Source organism: Natator depressus, chromosome 7, assembly GCF_965152275.1.
Source record: "Natator depressus isolate rNatDep1 chromosome 7, rNatDep2.hap1, whole genome shotgun sequence".
NCBI classification, from domain to species: Eukaryota; Metazoa; Chordata; order Testudines; family Cheloniidae; genus Natator; species Natator depressus.
In genome coordinates, this window is record NC_134240.1 from 20,685,703 (window position 1) to 20,706,407 (window position 20,705).

General features: G+C 45.8%; 1 protein-coding gene across 1 annotated transcript in view; it reads left to right on the forward strand.

Annotated features, from left to right (window-relative positions):
- UROC1 (urocanate hydratase 1) overlaps window positions 1–20,705 on the forward strand; it is a 66,286-nt gene that overhangs the window by 23,015 nt on the left and 22,566 nt on the right. Inside the window, exons 8-14 of the mRNA XM_074957625.1 lie at window positions 937–1,080; window positions 6,477–6,565; window positions 7,299–7,361; window positions 7,935–8,114; window positions 10,621–10,718; window positions 13,421–13,493; window positions 15,581–15,702. Of these exons, the coding sequence (XP_074813726.1) occupies window positions 937–1,080; window positions 6,477–6,565; window positions 7,299–7,361; window positions 7,935–8,114; window positions 10,621–10,718; window positions 13,421–13,493; window positions 15,581–15,702 (769 nt within the window). The remainder of the gene's footprint in view (window positions 1–936; window positions 1,081–6,476; window positions 6,566–7,298; window positions 7,362–7,934; window positions 8,115–10,620; window positions 10,719–13,420; window positions 13,494–15,580; window positions 15,703–20,705) is intronic.

The window sequence follows — 20,705 nt, forward strand, 5'->3', positions numbered from 1 at the left end:
TAGAACCGGTTGTCCCTTGCGGGACAACCGGTTCTAAAAGGGCTTCTAAATTTAACAACCGGTTCCAGCTTACCACTGCCTAGTACATTGAATGTAACTTGTTCTTGATCCCTCATTTTATTTAGTATTGAAATACAGTATTTTGTTGTCTGCCAAATTCTTCCTGCATAGTGTCTCAAAATCCTGTCTAAAGATTTGTGTGCACAGATTCTGTAACCCATGAGTATATCCACAGACTCCTTTGGATTGAAAGGACCTTTAATTAATATGTATTCCATTCCCTGGCCTCATGGCGGGATTGATTCTGGCATCCCTAAACCATCCACGAGATTTGGATGTCTCTTGAATATGTTCAGGATCAGGAATGATGAGTCTACAACCTTGCTCAGCAGCTTGTTCTATTCTTTAACCATTCAAATAGTTTCTCCCGATATTGAATGTAAATGATCCCTTAAACCAGTTCCATTGTGTTTCAAGCGTTACATTTTTGCAAAAGGCTGGGAAGAGGGTGGTGGTGGTGGAGGGTGGTGGGACTAGGAGGGTGGTGAAACACTGGAATGCGTTACCTAGGGAGGTGGTAGAATCTCCTTCCTTAGAAGTTTTTAAGGTCAGGCTTGACAAAGCCCTGGCTGGGATGATTTAATTGGGGATTGGTCCTGCTTTGAGCAGGGGGTTGGACTAGATGACCTCCTGAGGTCCCTTCCAACCCTGATATTCTATGATTCTATGATTCTATGAAGAGCACTTGACCCTCCTAAAAACACCAGTGTCTTAGAGTATCTTAACCAATTCTACCTGTAAACAAATGTAGGCTTAACAAATACCTAATCAATGCAAAAGTACAATAGAGATACAAACATGTTAAATATCTTTAAATTTTCAGGATTTTAGGGAAAGGGGTTACCAATGATTGCTTTGTTCTGCACTGTGTGTTAGCTAACAGTGCTGAATGCAGGTCGTCGCTACTTAGGCAAGGAGGACCTGGCTGGGAGGGTGTTTGTCACCTCTGGTCTTGGAGGGATGAGTGGTGCTCAAGCTAAAGCTGCAGTCATTGCTGGATGTGTGGGGATCATTGCTGAGGTAAGACCAACACCTCTTTGTTTTCATTCTGTATTCCCTTTGCAGGGTTCCTTTATACACTGTCTCAGATCTCTCTACTCTCTTGGGGCTTGTTCCTCATTCCTTTCAGTTTGCCTTCCTGTGCTAAACTCCATTCTGGTAGCATCTACGCCTGCTCAGTTATAAAACTCTCTACCCCACCAATGTGTAACTGGCAAGAATTGTGTCAAACATGCAATTTATGTGATCCTCATTAAAAAAAATATTCTCCCCCAACAGCTGTGTACCCTTCCCAGTGCTTATTATAAGCTCCTCTCCCTTCCCTAAAGTCCTCCACCCTCTATAGTTTGTTTTCAGTTCACTGTATTTAATTATAAGCTCCTCAGAGTATGGACCTTGCCTTTTGCAAAGTGCCAGGTACATGCCTAGTGCTATTTAAGTAATAAACAATCATTCTCTAAGTGAGCCAGTTTTTAATGTTGGGGATAAATTCGGCCCTAGTATAAGTAGGCCTAACTTCAATGAACTTGAGTGGGAATTATGCTCTTTTATGCCAGGACTCAGTCTGGCCCAAGGTATTAAAACAGGGGTGAGTATAATAGGGTTAATGCATCTGGCAGCCTCATCAAGAGTTATAAGAGAGCCTAATGGTAGACTCTCCCCAAATGTACGGACCCTTCCCAAATCTCTTACCACAGTTCTGTGGACTATTCCCTGTGGTCCAATGGAGCAATAGCTCCTTGCTGTCACCTGTCCCCTACCTATCACTTTCAGTGAACACAAAGATGTCCCTTTTATTCAACTCAGAATAAGGCAAAAATGAAAATAACATTTTCTGTAGCTATGTTATCCATTGTTATCAAGTTCAAATCTTAAATGAATCCTGTCTGCATTAAGAATAAGAGATTAACCACCAGCAGCAAAAAGAGGATCCCATGTCAATAACTCACCATTGGTCCATGTGCTTAACTTCACATGGGAGTTTCACATCAAAATCTAGGAATGTACTAGTTATTTTAGTGGGATTTTCAAAAGTGCTCAGCGTTGGCCTTACTCTGCTCCCATCGAGGTCAATGGGAGTTTAAGTCACTGGGAATTTTACCATTGACTTCAATGGGAGCAGATTTAAATTAATACCAAGTGCTTTTGAAAATCCCACCCTTAAGCAACAAGGCCCATCACAGGGCATTTATTGATCAGCTAAAGACCACCGGGGCAGCACATGTCTCAAGCCTTTATCCCAGCAAGTCCTGATCTCATTATAGTGACCAGATATGAAAGGTCAATACAATTTCTCTTTCAAATGTTCCATTTTGGTACACAAAGCTTGGGGCTGCTTCATTCTGTGCTTCTGCATTTGGACTTTGAACACCCTGAACCTGCACTGAAGTCCATTGTCTCAGTCCCCGGGTGCACCTTCCCAAATGCTGTAGGGAGTGGGCAGCCAGGGGCTCGTTCCCCTCTTCCCCCCACCCCTCTGCCCCCAGCATAATTTAGAGCAGCCTCAGAGCTGTTCTAAATTATACCAATTTATAAAGGACTCTTAGAGGCAAGTACTTTGTCTGGGGAATTGCCAGAGTGCCTTTTCCTCTTCCACCACAGCACACCACTGATGTGCAGCCTCAGCCTGGGGGAGGTGGAATTTATCATTTGGCCCAATGGGAGCATTGCCTGTGCAAAGATTGCCACAATGGCTCATCTATTTGATCCCCTAGAGCAGTAGTTCTCAACTCCGGTCCACCGCTTGTTCAGGGAAAGCCCCTGGCATGCCGGGCCGGTTTGTTTACCTGCCACGTCTGCAGGTTCGGCCGATCGCGGCTCCCACTGGCCGCGGTTCGCCACTCCAGGCCAATGGGAGCTGTAGAAAGCGGCATGGGCCGAGGGACGTGCTGGCCGCCCTTCCCGCAGCCCCCACTGGCCTGGAGCGGTGAACCGAGGCCAATGGGAGCCGCGATCAGCCGAACCTGTGGACGCGGCAGGTAAACAAACCAGCCCAGTACGCCAGGGGCTTTCCCTGAACAAGCAGTGGACCAGAGTTGAGAACCGCTGGCCTAGAGGAAAGTTGTCTGACAGTTTTTTTAAAAAAATGAGGGCAAGTAGCAACACAGCCTCTTCTCTTATTCCCACCTAGAGTAAGATCAATTTTTAATGTTATTTTGCTAATATTAGCTACCTTTTATCTGTAAGTTAAAGACCACTAATGCATTAGCAATCAGCACACTGGATGTTATGAGCCCATTAGGTTTATAAAATGATGGATAAGCAACACATCTAAAAGCCAAACACTAGAATTCTAATGTTGATAAATGTAAGTATCCATAAGACCAAAATAAAATCCACCCAGATTTGAAATATAAATAAAGAAAAACAATAAAGTCTCTTAGTGCCTGCATTTTTCAGTTGTTTTTAAGTTCTGATGCTCCTTATAATGATTCTGTTCTTCTAAAGTTTTCTTTGGTTTCTAACCAGAATTGATCAGAATAATTTTCTATACTCCAAAATGTAATAAACAGAGATCAGGCACAGACTAGGAATAATGGGGCTGTTTCATTATATAATCATTTATTCTTTTTCTAAAGAATATAAATACAATTCTGCTCCACTGAATGGAGCTGAAAGATCAGTTTATTTCCCTTTTAATTTTTTAACGAACTTTTCAACTCTATAGAACCTCATCCTGTCCTTCTTACTTGGAGGGAAATATCAGTCACATTTCACACTTTATAGTAAAGTTACATTTATAAACTATTTCAGAAGAGTTAATAAATGATGAATCGAGGTTATAAGTATGTTATAGAAATGAATAGTATAGATAGCTATAAGCACATCAGTAGAAGGTCATGGGTTCAAGTCTCATTTGATCTGACACTGAAAGGGCACCTCCAGTTCACCCAGCTGCAAAATGGGTTCCTGATTCACTCCTTTTTGTACCATTGGCTATGAAACTGGTGTGCCTTAACTGTGCCAGCCCGATGAGGCATTGGCTTGGTGGGAGGGTGGATAGGTGGTTTTTGACATCAGTAGAAGGAGTTATAGATGTTTAAAGGCAAGAAACATATTGAACTATGGCAGGGTTTCTCAACCTGTGGGTCAGGACCCCAAATTAGGTCACCAGAATGTTTCAAAGGGTCACATGGCAGCTCCTGTCCCATGCGGCTGGCTGGGCTCACCTCCCTGCTCCAGGCAATGCAAGCTCTGGGATCCCAGTGCCACTCAAGTTTGGCCCAGCTGTCACGATGACAGGAGTCCAGATAGGCCAAATCTGAGTGAGTGGCGCTGCAACCCCATGAGCCAGGTCACAACTCCACTCACACAAATTTGGTCTAGTCAGGGGCTGGGGCCAAAGCTGAGTGGCATTGCAACCCCGGAGGTTGTAATGCTCAAAGCAGAAAGCCAAGCCCAGCCAGCCCCACAGCATAGGAGCTGCAGGAGCTGCCACTGTGGGGTGAGTGCTGGGTAGGGTTGCCAGGGAACACCGGGTCAAAAAGGGACCCTGGCAGCTCCGACCAGCACAGCTGACTGGGCCGTTAAAAGTCCGGTTGACGGCACGTAGCTCGGCATGGCTCCTGGAAGCAGTGGCATGTCCCCTCTGCAGCTCGTATGCATAGGAGCAGCCAGGAGGCTCCACGCGCTGTCTCTGCCCCAAGTGCCGTCCCCGCAGCTCCCATTGGCCAAAAACCACGGCCAATGGGAGCTGCAGTGGCGGCGCCTGCAGACAGGGCAGTGAGCAAAGCTGTCTGACCGCACCTCCGCATAGGAGTTGAAGGGGGGACATGCCGCTGCTTCTGGGAGCTGCTTGAGGTAAGTGCTGCTGGGAGCCTGCACCCTGACCCCCTTCTGTGCCCCAGCCCCCTGCCCCAGCCCTGATGCCCCTCCTGCCCTCCGAACCCCTTGGCCCTCTTCTCGTTTTTTAAGGTCAGGTTCCCTGACAACTATTATTATGCTAGCAAAATGCTGCAATGTTTGGGTTGCAAACCCTGCATAGGTATGTTGGAATCAAAACAAAAGCAGGGTTTTTTTCATATCTTCACTTTGGGGCATAAACTACCTGCTGGGGCCTGTTTAAGCTATTATGCAGGGGTATAAGGTTGAAGAGAATCCCTAGTGTAACTCCACTAATCCCATGGGGTTACTCCAGGTGTGATGTGAACCCATGTGGTTGATGTCATTTTAAAAACTGTTGACTCGCTGATCAAAGAGTATAAAAGATTTTCTAGAATCTGATGAAAAGGAAGTTAATTTCTTTGGGTGTGTTGATGGGGTCTATGAAATGAGATCCAAGACCCTATCAAGATAGGTCAGAAATACAGTATATAGGATACTAGAACACAGAGGATTTAGATAGTCCAATCAGCGCTGCACTCAGACTTTTTGAACTGTAGTATCAGAACCCATTTATTTGTCATGTACCATTCTGCATTCTTTTTTCCATCATGGATGTTTTGCCTGGTACTAAAACAGCACACCAAGAGAAGCAGTCTCCTCTGTGTAACTGACTTCTTAGTCTGCTGCTCCCCTGGTGTTGCCCCAAACCAGGGTTTTTTAATGATATGCCTAATCAGTGACATGGGAATTGAAGGAACGTTTCACACACTGAAATAACTTGGCAAGAGGAGGCTTTCCATCAACTTTGATGGGCATTAGATCAAACCCCAAGTATATAACATTTTTTGTTTACATATCAATGGTTTGGTGGCTGGAAATGATGGAAAGAAAATGCAGGGGGTGGGCTGTGGGAATGCATGGCAGTTTAAATGGGTTATTGTAAAATTGTGGGGGGGGGTCATTGAAAGTCTGAAAGCGGAAACACTTTTTGTTTTCAGTTTTTCAGTTAAAACATGAACAATTCCAAGAGAAATAAAAAAATTGTTGTTAAATTTTTTTGTGGGGGAAAAATGTTTCCTAACCAGCTCTCATTAGGATTTTGTTTTTCTAAAGCCAGGTTGGTTTGGATCTGGCTCAGTGCTTAATTTGTGCTGGGGCTTGCCAGGGCTGAGCCCTGGCACCTCTGGGCTTGGCAGTTCATATCCCTGGCACCTCTGGGCTTGCCATGTTGTTTATGAAAGTAAAAAAATTGCTTGAGCCCCGGCACCTCTTTCATTACAAATTAAGCAGTGATCTGGCTCCCATTTTATTAAAACCACAAAGGTTGGGGTTGGGAGGTGGTTGGAGAAAATATTCAGCTCTTGTTCCATTCCTGGTTTGAAACAACAGAAACCAGAACTGATGGAATATTAGAAGCTAGAAATAAAAAACAACGATCACCCAGCCCATCACCTTGAAGCCAATGCAGGAGTGTGGTCTTATGTACATTTGTTAGTGTTTCATCCAGGATCGTTTTAAAGTTAAAGATGGATTGGAGAAGTTCTTCGGTAGGTGAGATGACAGTCCTGAAATAATTATGCAATTTGTCCCAGGTTGATGAAGCTGCACTTTTGAAACGTTACAGGCAAGGTTGGCTGATGGAAATCACTGATAGCCTGGACCACTGCATTGCTCGGCTTAGGTATGGCTCATGAAGTGCTGTGTTTGTCCCTATGTGCTAAATCCTGCTCAAGGGCTGAAGTAACCGCAGCAGCCCTTGCAATCCCCCACATGGGTGTGCAGGGGAGGGATTACAGGATCTCTCTCCTCATATCACCTCTGCTATTAAATGAGGTAAATGAGAAGAGAATCAGGCCCATGTATTAGAAATTCAACTCATGAATTCCCTGTCTTGTTATTATTACTCCATAGCCCCCTTACAGAATCACTCTGGTTTGAAAAGGATGAGCTAGGTGAAAGTATAAAATCTCCATATTGAGGATGTGGATTTAAAGAATATTGTTGAGGTTTTTAAGTGAAAGGAATGGTATTTGGCTTGTCCGGCACCGTAACCTGTTCACTATTAACAGCACAGTCTGAGCTCTGTTTGCTCTGAAACTCTTTCAGACAGAAAGTCTGTCTGAATAAGAACACTGACTCTTCAGTGCATTGTCCAGTTCCTGGTACAGTGCCTAATCTTGTATTGCTTATGCACCTAGAACTCCCAGTCTACTCAAGGAATCCCACGCAGCATAAGGATCCTCTTGTCGGTTTAGGCTGATAGTGCTCATCACTCCTGTCTTGCTGTTTGAACCCACATAGGCTTTTCTCTGCTCTTTTGAGTGACTGCTTTGGTTGTTTATGTGTAGTTTGTAAACTGCAACTATCCAGATGATGAATTTTCTTCAACCATTTCTATTTTTACTCTATTATAGAGATGCAAGAGAGAATAAAATTACCCTTAGTTTGGGCTACCATGGGAATGTGGTAGATCTTTGGTAAGTACCAGATGGTAGATGGCACTTTTCCTTGTTAGTTAGCCTGGAACAATGTCCAAGCTTGTAGACAAAGGGAATTGTCCTTCAAACCAACCATTGAAGCTACATCTTGACTCTCGGAGGTAAATCTGGTGTCCAAATTCCAAATGGGGGAATTACATTTTGCCGACCAAAGTACCCCTTTTAGGCACAAATGGATAACTTTGGCTTTGGAAACCAAAGTGGGGTCTTAATAAGATAATTCATTGGTAATCAGAAACTGGAGAATGGTGTCTTAATGAAAGACAACCCCTTGGTCATCAGAATATTGAGAATAGAAATTTGCTGCTTTAGTGGCTTGATCCAAAGCCCACTGAAATCAGTGACAAGCATTATTTATACTTCTATCAGGCATCCACCAACAGACATTGCCAATCCAGGATATCCTTGTAATATTATAAAAAAATTTCTAGGGATATTCCTGAGAACTCCTAATTGGTGCTGCTGATGCTCACAAGAAATATAACTACGAGGTGATGCCGGCAATGGCAGCCGCCAGACAAGCAGTCTATATATTATCTTTCCTCTCCATAGGGAGAGGCTTGTCTATGAACTTGATACAACAGGAGAACAGCTAGTTGATCTTGGATCCGACCAAACCTCCTGTCACAATCCGTTCAGTGGAGGATACTACCCCGTGCAGCTCAGCTTTGAGGAGGCAAACCAGCTCATGTCTACTAATCCAGGGAGGTTCCGTACCCTGGTGCAAGAAAGGTAAACAATTACCTGATTCATAGATTCCAAGGCTAGAAAGGGCCATTGTGATCATCTCGTCTGACCTCCTGCGTAACACAGACCATAGAACGTCCCCAAAATAATTCCTAGAGCAGATCTGTTAGAAAAACTTCCAGCCTTGATTATGCAGGTTTGGTTGCTCAACATTTCTAGGCTCAGTGTTTATTTTGCTTCTCCAGTGACCAGATTCTTGTCTTCCCCCTAATAAGACTCATAGAATCAGTGGGTCAGATTCTGCTCTAGGTTCTCTCAGTGTAAATCTGGAGTAATGCCATTGAAGTTACACTGGTGTAACTCTTTTAGCTCCTGTGGCGTGACTGCTTTCACACAGATGTAACTGACATAGAATCGACCCCACAGATTCTAGAGAGGGAAACGGTCTATCAGATTGCTTAGTCCCTCTACCTGCCATTGCAGGGTCATTCCCTCTTGTATAAGAACTAAAGTCTGAAAATATCTGCTTGGATCTATTTCAACCATATATTGGGCTTTGTAGCCTATGTAAGGTACCTAGCATGTGAGTTAGTTGTTATTAAAGGTAGAGAGCAGAAAATAAACAAATCCTTATTTTGTATCATTTCCAGGCTTGCTAGTAGCTTCACTAATTGGGTAGGAGCAGGGAACAGTGCTACTGTTCTTCACTAAAACCCAGCAGGTGCTTGCAGTTACAGAGGTTCTTTGGCTCTGAGTGCTATTACTCTTCACTCCTGCTGTTCTCCTTCCTCTTGGAAACACTCCTGCTGAAGAGGTTTTTACCATCAGAGGCTAGAATTTGTGTTTGTCATCTGTTTGGCTTTGGCCCAGGGGCCTAAAATGATGATTTCAGTCTCCCAGGTCTTCATTTTAGATGCTGTTCTGAGGGCGATGCTGTGTGTAACAGCAAAGCTAATTTCCAGCAGGATCTTTTCGTAAGATGCAGAATAATTTAGGGACCCTGATCCCTTTGGTTATGCTTTGGTGTAATTCTGTTGATTTCTGATTTACACCATTGCAAGTGAGATTAGAATTGGGAGCTGTGAAAACAAGCAGTAAAAAGGGTACTCTCGAGAATAGGCCTAGGGCCTGAGTCTCTTCTTAATTAGCAATTTAATTCCATTGCCTTCACTCATGATTTATACCAGTGAAAGCAAGAGGAAAATTAGGCCCCTGTATTGGCCAAGGGATGGACTAAATAATCTACTGGGATCTTTTTAATTTCTGTTTTTTGTGATTCTATTGTAGTCCAAGAAACAGGTGGAAACTGCAGCCAGTTCAAAATAGCCCAGACCTTGTGCGTGCTTTTAAGGGCTAGCAAAAGGAAAAGAAGCAGAGAATTGCAAAAATCTCCAAAGAAGGGGTCAGAGAGGGCTGAAGCAGTTTCATTAATTTCCTGATTTTTGATCTAAAACCAAGTTAGCAAACGACTTTGCTGGAAGTGGACTTTATTTTTGAGACCATTACAAATTTAAGAGCCCCAGCTGTATTGCTTTTGAGCCTTTGCCAGTTGCCGGGGGGTTTCAGACCATAACCACCGGCACTAGGAATTAAAGAATGAGGTTACAAAGATTAGCAGTGGCTGTGAAATTCTCTTGCTGCCTGAAGTTTTTAGATCTCTGTTCCAGAAATAGGGAGGAGGGAGGAGACAGTGATGGGAGTTGCTCACATTATATAATGGTCTGAAGTTATTTGGCCTTTGGTAGGTTTACCTTATCACTGGAAACTGCCAGCTCTGTGCTAGGAGGCAGTCTCTAGCAGTACCACCTTCTGCAATTTTTCCTGTTAGATCTCAGGAGCTGTGTTGGCTTTTTAACTGGGTGGCAGACCTTTGGGAAATACTGTTGTTAATTTAGCAGGTGGCACTCTTCACCCTGGCTCAGTACTTAGCCTGTGTTGCAGCTTCTTGCTAGCAGGTATGGTGCTGATACAGGAGGTCTCTTCTGGATAACCCATAAAACCAAGCTCCTGATCACTTGTGGTCATTAAAGATCCAATGGCAGTTTTCATAATGGATGGGTGATAACCGGGCTGTGTTAGCCAAATTCCTGTTCAGGTACAATAACCACATTCTGCTTCTCTGAATTCATCTCTGTAGTTTCAGCTAGTTAAGATACTGTTCTTCACTGCCTCTTCTGAGCTGATGGGCAGTATTGCTGTGTGCTGTTAAACAGCTGTTGTGTTCCAACCCAGAGCTGGCTGCATTTCTGAGCTGGAATAGGTGACTCCGGTGTGTTACTTACCCTACCTCACAGTGGTGTTGTGAGGTTCACTTAATATTTGTAAAGCATTTGGAGAGCTTGGGACAACAGGTGCTACAGAAGTGGAAAGTATTTTTATTTGGTATCTGGTGGGCTTAGAACATGGATTGATCTTGAGTCTTTCAAAGTCATCTATCTAACTCTCCCCACCTTTTCACAGCCCAGGGCAGCAATGCTAGGGTGTTTGTGACATTAACCTTTTATATAAGTGAATGAATCTCAGAGCTAACTTTCTGCCTTTTTATTTTCAGTCTGAGGAGACAAGTGGCTGCTATAAACAGGCTCTCTGATAAAGGCATGGTGTTTTGGGACTATGGCAATGCTTTTCTCTTGGAAGCTCAGAGAGCCGGTGAGTAGGTGCTGGCTTTCCTAGATGTAACCAGGGCACTTCTCTCCTTTCTGGCAGGTAACGTATAGTTCATTACCTTTGTTAGAGCAGGTCTTCCAAATGGAGTGTATCAGTAGGAGTCAGTCCTGCCTGGACGTTAAATCGGTGCCATTCTTTTTCTCATGAAGACTAGTGGTATTGGGCTTTATTCCGTAGTGTTTGTTTCTGATTTTCAGAGGTGCTGAGCCCCCACAGCTCCAAGTGAAGTCAGTGGGAGAAACAGGTGCTCAGCACCACTGAAAAGCTGGCCCATTGTTCTTAAAGTAACAGCACTGACTTTTTGGGGGGGTGGAGGGGGTCGATGGGAAGCAAAGTCTGTCTTTCCTCAAAGGAGAAAAATAAAATACACATTTCTGAAGTGTCCTCTAATGGCACATCCACAACTTTGCACCCAATGTTGGGCACAGATGATGGACTCCAGTGGCCAGCTTTCTAAAGACAAACCTCCATTCTGTGGGCACAACTTGTGCCGGCAGTTGAACTGTGGGCTCCAATCTGGACACTCATACCTCCTTTCTACACAAGGTAACAGCATCCCAGTCTGAAATTTGCAAAATAAGGCCCTAATCCTGCAGCTGCCTGGGTGTGAGTGGATTCCTATGCAGAGCCCCACTGGTGCAGGGGTCTGCCTGTGTGGAGGCATTTTCAGGACCAGGGCCTAGGATTATAATTTCCCTCTCTGTCCCGCTCCTCACAACGCTTATTTTTTATTTAATGTCCCTCTCTATCCTGGACAGGAGGGGGTGGCAAATGTTACCGTTCCAGATGGCCCCGCTGCCCTTAAATTCAAGCCCACCAGAGATTTACAAGGGAATCTTCTAAAGCCTTCTTAGCATTGCAAACAGACCCTTGCGGCTTGTCAGGATGCAGATCAGACAAACTGAAAGTACAAAGAAAATGTAGCAGACATCTGCCTTTGTTAGGGGTAGAATATATTGCTCCAGATCCTTAACTGGTGTAAATCAGTCTAGCTCCATTGAAGTCAGTGGAGCTATGCCAGATTACACCCACTGAGCATCTGGCCCAATATATTTCCTTCACCAAACCTGATCTTCAGGCTAGGTTCTGTGACTGGTAGGGCATCAACATTTAAAGCACTAGTGATTTTCACCCTTAATCATTTTGTAACAGAAAATGTCTAAGGAGGCAGCTTCAGGATTTCTATTTTTACTCCATTGCACCGTTAAAGCATCAAAATGAAAAAGCTGCCAAGACATCTCCATGCAGAGTGGTTGCTTAAAATATATGAACAAGGAACATGTTTTGACCCCTTAAAATGTTTGGGGAGGGATTCCCTCTTCAACTATGGCCCCTTCACAATGTACAATGGCTGTAAAAGTCCCTTGGCCAGCCAGGGAAAAATTTCTCTGGTTCTGGCACTGTACTGACCAGCCACATGCTGATCTATGAGGTCCCCTGGTTTAAGAGGCAGGGCTAAGTGTGGGACAAACATTCTAAGCTGCTCTGTGTTACAGAGCTGGTGGTGGGCACATGGCTAGCCCACCTTTGCACCTGCCCTTCTGAGATACAAACCTGGCTGGGGCAGGTTCTGCCCATTGAGCAGCCTAGAATTGGAAGGGCACAAAAGTGCCTTCCCTCTTTCCCCATGGGCTATGCGTTTTGTGGCGCAGCACAAAATCTCACCCCAAGGGCTTCGGGTCACTTTTTAAGCCTGCCCTGTTGGTGCTGCAGGATTTGGCAAGGGTATTTTCTTTTCTTTTCTTTTCTTTTACAAGCTGACATTTTAAAACTAGAAAATGAAAATAAAAAATGAGCCATTTAAAAAAAATAAGGAAAAGAAAGCAGTAGGGTCGGCTTTGAGGATGTCTTGGGAGGTGGCTTCTGCAAAATATAGGACCTCTTGAATATCATTAATTTGTTTGGTTGCATTCAGCTGCCGTTGCCACTCATTTATTCCCTGTTTTCTTTCTTCTAACAAGAACATTTAAAACAAATAGAAGAAATGGTGAGTGATTTTAAGAGAATTTCTCTTGGAGCTTGAAATGTTAAGGCCCAGGAGAGTATAGCGTTTCTAAGCCGGGGAGATGCCGAGGTGGGCCGGCTGTGTGTCAGTTTGCTTCTCTGCTCTGGTTTAATTTATAGCAGCCTGTATTGCTTCCCTTGTGGGAAATCCCATAGAAAGGAGGAAGAGGGAAGAAATCACAGAGGTCTTCCTATAGATTTTTCCTGCCTTTTTCAATTTAGGGAGGGGGTTGCTCATCCCCATGGTATGAGCTGTGTGACTTTCCACAACCCCTGGTATATACAGGAGGCCACGGCCTTCCATACAGAAGCCTTTTTTTCTGAAAGCTGATTCTGGGATCCTGTTCCCTCTACCCATCCAGCTCTCTGGCAGAGCAGCTCCAATGGAGGACTGCCCTAACCACAGCTGCCTCCATCATTCCCTTAAAAGAAGATCCTCTGCTGCCCACTGACCTCCCCATATCCACCCAGTCCCCACCCCTCCTTTCACACAGCACCTGTGAGAGGGATCCCAGAGAAGGAAAGTGTCATCAATCAGAGGTCTGACCCCCTTTTTCGGTGTGGCAGGGGAAGAGCTGAGCAGGCAGGGATGCAGTCGGGCATGAACTCAGGGTACAATCGGGCCCAAGTTTGTAGCTGTTCTTCTCATCAACTAATCTGCATTTAAAATCCTTTTGCAGGTGCTGATGTCGAGAAAAGAGGAGCCAATAAAACAGAATTCCGATACCCTTCCTATGTTCAGCACATTATGGGGTATGTTGGAAGGAATAGATAACTTGGGGCAATGAGCTATTTCCATTTACTCGAGAAGTAGAACTACAAACTGGACTGCTTTTTACGAGAATATCCAAAAAATATGTTAACTCGGAGACCCCACTTACAGGGCCAAATCCTGCCTAGTCCCATTGCAGAGTAAAATGATGGTGATGGGAAGGGGGCTTCAGCAACGAATTATCTAAGACATCCCATCATGTCTTGGTTCTATGTCACTTGCACTAGTATTACCCTTGTGTAGGCCACGTGCTCATTTGCACGGGAGCAGTGCCCAGCATGGCTAAGAAGAGTGTGTGTATGTAAAACAATCGGAACAAGGCCAAGAGTCTGGCCTGTGGACACTGTTGACTTCACTGTGGTTATTCCTGATATACATCAGTGTAATATCAGAGTCAGGCCTACGGGGACATCTCATATGCACTAAGGCAAGCAGGACTTGACCCTTAACAGCTCAGTAATTCTGGAAGACATTTATATATATGCAGAAAGCAGAGATGGCATTGCAGTGGTGCCCCGTTGGTTTGTGGCTGTATACATAGATTTGCCACCTCTCACTACCCTGGGGCGAGACTGACTCCTTTTGGATTAGTGGCACAATTAGGGTGGCCACTCATGCATTCCCAGAATACTAGACATATCAGTACTTCCGGGAACGGCATGAGCCTGCTCTTGCTGGCATAAACCTTTCCCCACTGGCGTGACCTTGGCCACACATCCAAATCTGGCCCTTTCTGTACCTATCCACAGAAGAGAGTGGAGAAGTCTGAGCTGGTAGCATTCTACCTTACGTTGCACTTACCAGGCCAGAGAATCTGGCCCTTTCTGCTCCCATTGTGCTCAGGCTGGCCCCTCGTCCGGTATCATATCAGTCCTGCTTTTCTAGGGTTTGTCCCCTATCCAGTACTCAGACAAAACTGGATGTGGTTTTGTCCAGTACCATTTTTAAGAGTGTGCTGCTTCGCCCCCACTGGTGTGACCTCAGATGCACAGTGCATGGAGGTTGCCATTTTTAAGGGCGTGCCACTCCACCACTAGCGATATGACCTTGGATGCATGTTGCATGCGAGGTCACACCACTCAGGGGGAGCCATTTTTAAGAACGCACCACTCTGCCCCTGTGCAGCATGACCTGAGACGCATGGTGCGTGTGAGGTCACACCACTCAGGGGGAGCCATTTTTAAGAACGCACCACTCTGCCCCTGTGCAGCATGACCTGAGGCGCATGGTGCGTGTGAGGTCACACCACTCAGGGGGAGCCATTTTTAAGAGCACACCACTCCACCTCCACTCATGTGCCAGGTCACGCCAGCGGGGACTAAGCAGCACACTCTTCAAAAGGGCATCCCCATCTGGTAAAACCACATCCAGTTTTGTCTGAGTTCTGGATAGGGGACAAACCCTAGAAAAGCAGGACTGTCCGGTTTAATACCGGATGAGGGGCCAGCCTAAGCACAATGGGAGCAGAAAGGGCCAGATTCTCTGGCCTGGTAAGTGCAGTGTAAGGTAGAATGCTACCAGCTCAGACTTCTCCACTCTCTTCTGTGGATGGGTACATTTACACCCACTTTGCATTCACTTTCCATAGCTGTAAATGACTAGACAAGGGTGCAAAAGAGAGGCTCAATCAAGCCCTCACTCTGTAAATGATTACAGGTTCATCTGTGGACATTAAAACGAGGAGCTGGGTGCTCCTCTTACACTGGTGTAAATCAGCTATCCTGGTGTAAGGAAGGAGAGAACCAGGCCTCCAACATCTTATTTTATGAAAGGACCTGCAGTCAACTGGGGAACACCCTTGTTTGATTAACAGCCTTGAGTTTTCTATCAAAGGCTGTGAGCACTGCAAGTGTGGTTGCAATTTTCCCCACACCCGCTGATGTCTTGGTGAGACAGCATTGTTTAAATTCTGGAATAATGATCCCAAGTGCTTTCTGTTTAGATTAGTTTGTTTGAAATATTTAGAATTCTTCCATCTTCAGTTAATGAAAGAAAAGCATTGCTAACTGCCAGGATAAATCAGACAGGAATTTCAACTATCTCTTAATGAAACATGTTCTCTTCCCAGAGACATTTTTTCCCTGGGATTTGGACCATTCCGCTGGGTTTGTACGTCAGGTGACCCACAGGATTTGGCTACCACTGACTTAATCGCCACGTCAGTGCTTGAAGATGCTATACATCAGGGAGGTAGGATGTCAACTCTTTTTCTATCATAAAAGGTGCAAATTTCTTGAAGAATGGGGTGCAATCAAAGGAGTTTAGTGTGTCTTTCAGACGAGACCTGAAAAACCAAGCTCTTGTCTGCTCCACATAGGTATTAAAGTCAGCAAGGAGTGCAGCCAATATTTATGACTTACAAGCACTATTTAGGGGGTTTATGGAGCCCAGGGCTGCTATTAGATGCGTAAACTGCAGCTGTGACTAAGAGCATTATTTCCCATCTGCACATGGTATGGATTTTGCTGCATCTATCCATGCCTTTGTCAGCTTGAGACTCAGCTAATAATAATAGTAGTAATACCTAGTTCTTATTTAGAGTTTTTGATCAGTAGAGCTCAAAATGCTTCACAAAGGAGGTCAGTAGTATTATCCCCATTTTACAAATGGGGAGACTGAAGCACGATGCGGTGACGTGGCTTGCTAATGGTCACCCAGCAGGCCAGTGGCAGAGCCAGAAATAAGATGCAGGTCTCCTGTGTCTAGCGCTCTAGCCAATAGCCCAGTAATGCACTCGACCTGGGGCTAGGCCTTGAGAACTGGAGGCTAAAGCTGGGGTAGAATGAAGTAGCCTGCTTATTAAGTAGGCTTTCATGTCAAGAGTACATGACACCGGTGCTCTGGGAGCTGCACTGGCTGTCTGTAGAATTCAGGAGGATGATCTTAAAGCCGGAAATAGCTTGAGAACAGTCCGCTTAAAAGACCACCTCTCACCCAGCATATGTGATGATGCAGTTAAAGTCATCAAAGGTGCTCAAGCTGGAGGCAGTTCCCTCAATTAAACTGAGAGGGAGCTGCTGGCAGGGCACTCACTATGAGGGCCCTTCGACTCTAGAATTCACTTCCCTCCTTGGTCTGCCTATCCCCAGATATGTTAATCTTCTGGGCTTGCTGCAAGGCTCCTGTGTTCTCCTGCAGGAGTGGCTTTGAGGCATTTGCGAACTGGACTGAAGTAGGGGAGTGCTATTGCTTTGTGCTGAAGGGTTAGTTCCTTGCATGGACCCTGAATGATACTGTGTGATGTCATTTGTGTCATGGCATCCACAGCTTTAGGGGATGGGCACCTTTGGGGTTTTATGAACTGAAATAGAGGCCAGGGATGCTGATGTACCCCTTTACCCCTGGGTGGTTCCACCAGGTTGTATGTGAGGCCCCCAGGTGGGACAGTTTTAGGGAGCCCTGTACATCTGCTAGCTATACCATACCTGTTGTTAGGATAAATGCTCAAAACATTGTTGTCTAAAGCTGTCCACCTGGCACCTTTCATGAGCATTAAATGCACTAAAGAAAATGGTCAGGATAAGTCCTCACTGGGATGTGTTTATTGCAGAAAAACAAAAAATGCATTTAAGCCAGTAGTTTAATTTCTGTCTGGGCCTCCAGCTGATCTCCAGTTTTGTGGGTGCAACTTTGTGCTGAGAATTAAATGTGGCCTCAAATATCTGCACCTGCCCTTCCACCCATTTTGAATCCTCACTACCTTATCTGTGGTTGCAGTTTTGATGGCAAATAATTTTTTCCCATCATTCTCCCATACATGCCTGTACAATTGGCAGCTATTTTTGAAAATATCGGGCCTGATTCTACTCTCACTTTTATACAGTCAGTCTATCTATCTATGGTACTTATTTGGTTCCTCCGCACTGTAGTATCTGAGCACGTCACAATCTATGAATGTGTTTACCCTTACAACACCCCAGACATGGGGCAGTACTATTGTTCCTTATTTACAGATGAGGAACTGAAGTACAGAGAGACTAATTTCTACACTACGAAATTAGGTTGATTTTATAGAGGTCAATTTTTAGAAATCGATTTTATACAGTCGATTGCATATGTCCCCACTAAGCCATTAAGTCGGCAGTGTGCGTCCTCACTACCATGGCTTGCATCGACTTACAGAGTGGTGCACTATGGGTAGCTATCCCACAGTTCCCGCAGTCTCCGCCATCCATCGGAATTCTGGGTTAAGCTCCCAATGCCTGATGGGCCAAAAACATTGCTGTGCGTGGTTTTGGGTACATGTTGTCAGTCGCCCCTCCCTCTGTGAAAGCAACGGCAGACAATCGTTTCACGCCTTTTTTCCGTGCAGACCCCATACCACAGCAAGCATTGAGCCCGCTCAGCTCAGCTCACCGTCACCACTGCTGTTGTGTCCTGGGTGCTGCTGTCAGCAGACGGTGCAGTAGGACTGCTAACCGTCGTCATCCACCACTTCCGCTGCAACTCTGCTCTCCTGGTGCCATGAATCCACCTCGCAGGTCCTCTCGTTGTTCTGTATAAATATCTATTCTCCTGGCATCCGTCGTCATCCACTGCTTCCGCTGCAACCCTGCTCTCCTGCAGATGCCATACCACGGCAAGCATGGAGCCCACTCAGCTCACCGCTGCTGTTGTGAGCATTGCAAACACCTCGCGCATTATCCTGCAGCATGTGCAGAACCTGCAAAAGCTGGCGAGGAGGCGACAACAGCGCGATCACGATAGTGATGAGGACATGGACACAGACTTCTCTCAAAGCACGGGCCCTGGCAATTTGGACATCATGGTGGTAATGGGGCAGGTTCCTGCTGTGGAACGCCGATTCTGGGCCCGGGAAACAAGCACAGACTGGTGGGACCACATAGTGTTGCAGGTCTGGGATGATTCCCAGTGGCTCCAAAGCTTTTGCATGCATAAGGGCACTTTCATGGAACTTTGACTTGCTTTCCCCTGCCCTGAAGTGCAAGAATACCAAGATGAGAACAGCCCTCACAGTTGAGAAGCGAGTGACAATAGCCCTCTGGAAGCTTGCAACACCAGACAGCTACCGGTCAGTCAGGAATCAATTTGGAGTGGGTAAATCTATTGTCGGAGCTGCTGTGATCCAAGTAGCCAACGCAATCACTGAGCTGCTGCTATCAAGGGTAGTGACTCTGGGAAATGTGCAGGTCATAGTGGATGGCTTTGCTGCAATGGGATTCCCTAACTGTGGTGGGGCGATAGACAGAACGCATATCCCTATCCTGGGACTGGACCACCTTGGCAGCCAGTACATAAAATGCAAGGGGTACTTTTCAATGGTGCTGCGAGCACTGATGGATCACAAGGGACATTTCACCAACATCAGTGTGGGATGGCCGGGAAAGGTGCATGACGCTCACATCTTAAGAAACTCTGGTCTGTTTGAACAGCTGCAGGAAGGAACTTACTTCCCAGACCAGAAAATTACTGTTGGGGATGTTGAAATGTCTATACTTATCCTTGGGGACCCTGCCTACCTCTTAATGCCATGGCTCATGAAGCCATACGCAGGCACCCTGGACAGTAGTAAGGAGCAGTTCAACTATAGGCTGAGCAAGTGCAGAATGGTGGTAGAATGTGCATTTGGACGTTTAAAAGCTCGCTGGCGCAGTTTACTGACTAGGTTAGACCTCAGCGAAACCTATATTCCCATTGTTATTGCTGCTTGCTGTGTGCTCCACAATATCTGTGAGAGTAAGGGGCAGACATTTATGGCTGGGTGGGAGGTTGAGGCAAATCGCCTGGTGGCCGATTACGCACAGCCAGACACCAGGGCAATTAGAAGAGCACAGCTGGGTGCCCTGCGCATCAGAGAAGCTTTGAAAACCGGTTTCATGACTGGCCAGGTTACAGTGTGACAGTTCTCTTTGTTTCTCCTTGATGAAATCCCGCCCCCTTCATTGACTCTGCTTCCCTGTAAGCCAGCCAACCAACCTCCCACCTTCAATCACCACTTTCAGAGGCAATAAAGTCATTATTGTTTCAAAATCATGCATTCTTTCACCACACAAATAGGGGGAAAACTCGCAAGGTAGCCTGGGAGGGGTGGGTGAAGAGGGAAGCACCGGATGGGGTGGTGGATGAGGGGAGGAGGGAAGGACAAGGCCACACTATAGTTAAAAACTTATTGAATGCCAGCCTTCTGTTGCTTGGGCAATCCTCTGGGGTGGAGTGGCTGGGTGCCCTTAGCCTCCCTCCACCCCCCTGCGTTCTTGGGCATCTGGGTGAGGAGGATATGGAACTTGGGGAGGAGGGCAGGCAGTTATACAGGGGCTACAGCGGCAGTCTGTGCTCCTGCTGCCTTTCATGCAGCCCCACCAGATGCCTGAGCATGTCAGTTTGCTCTCCCATTAGCCTCAGCATTGCATCCTGCCTCCTCTCAGCATGCTCCTCCCTCCTCTCATCGCGTTCATTTAACGCTTTCCTGGACCCTGCGATTGTTTGCCTCCACACATTCTGCTGAGCTCTTTCAGTGCTGGAGGACTGCATGAGCTCTGAGAACATGTCATCACGAGTGCGGTTTTTTCACCTTCTAATCTGCGCTAGCCTCTGGGATGGAGATGATAGGGGGAGCGTAGAAATATTTGAAGCTGCAGGAGGAAAAAAAGGGAGAGTAGTATTTAAAAAGATGCATTTTAGAGAACAAAGGGAAGACTATTTCACACTGATTCAAGCAATTCACATTACATAGTACATGTGCTTTTGTACAAGGTTGCATTTTGCCTCTTATATTGAGTGCCTGCTGGTTTGGTGTGAGATATCACACATGCTCAGCTGGGCAACAGAATTTGGCTTGCAGGCAGCCATGGTAAGGCAGAGGGTTTCGGCTTCTTCAACCTTCATAACATGTGGGAATGGTTTCAAACAGCATTATCCTCCTTTCCCATACCAAGCAAAGCCCGTTGGGTTGGCCATTTAAAAGGAGGGGCTGCAGTTTTAGGGTGAATGTTCAGCACAACCCCCACCCCAATTCTCTGGGATGAACGCTTCACACACACACACACACACACACACACCCGCGTGGCTAGTATCAGGGAAGATCCCTGTCAGCCAAACACGAACAGCTCAGCATGAACGGGCCTCCCCGCACCACATGGCTAACAGTGGGGATGATTTCTTTTCAGCCAAAGGCAAACAGCCTAGCAGGAATGGGCACCTCTGAATGTCCGCTTAAGCAAATTTCCCGTATT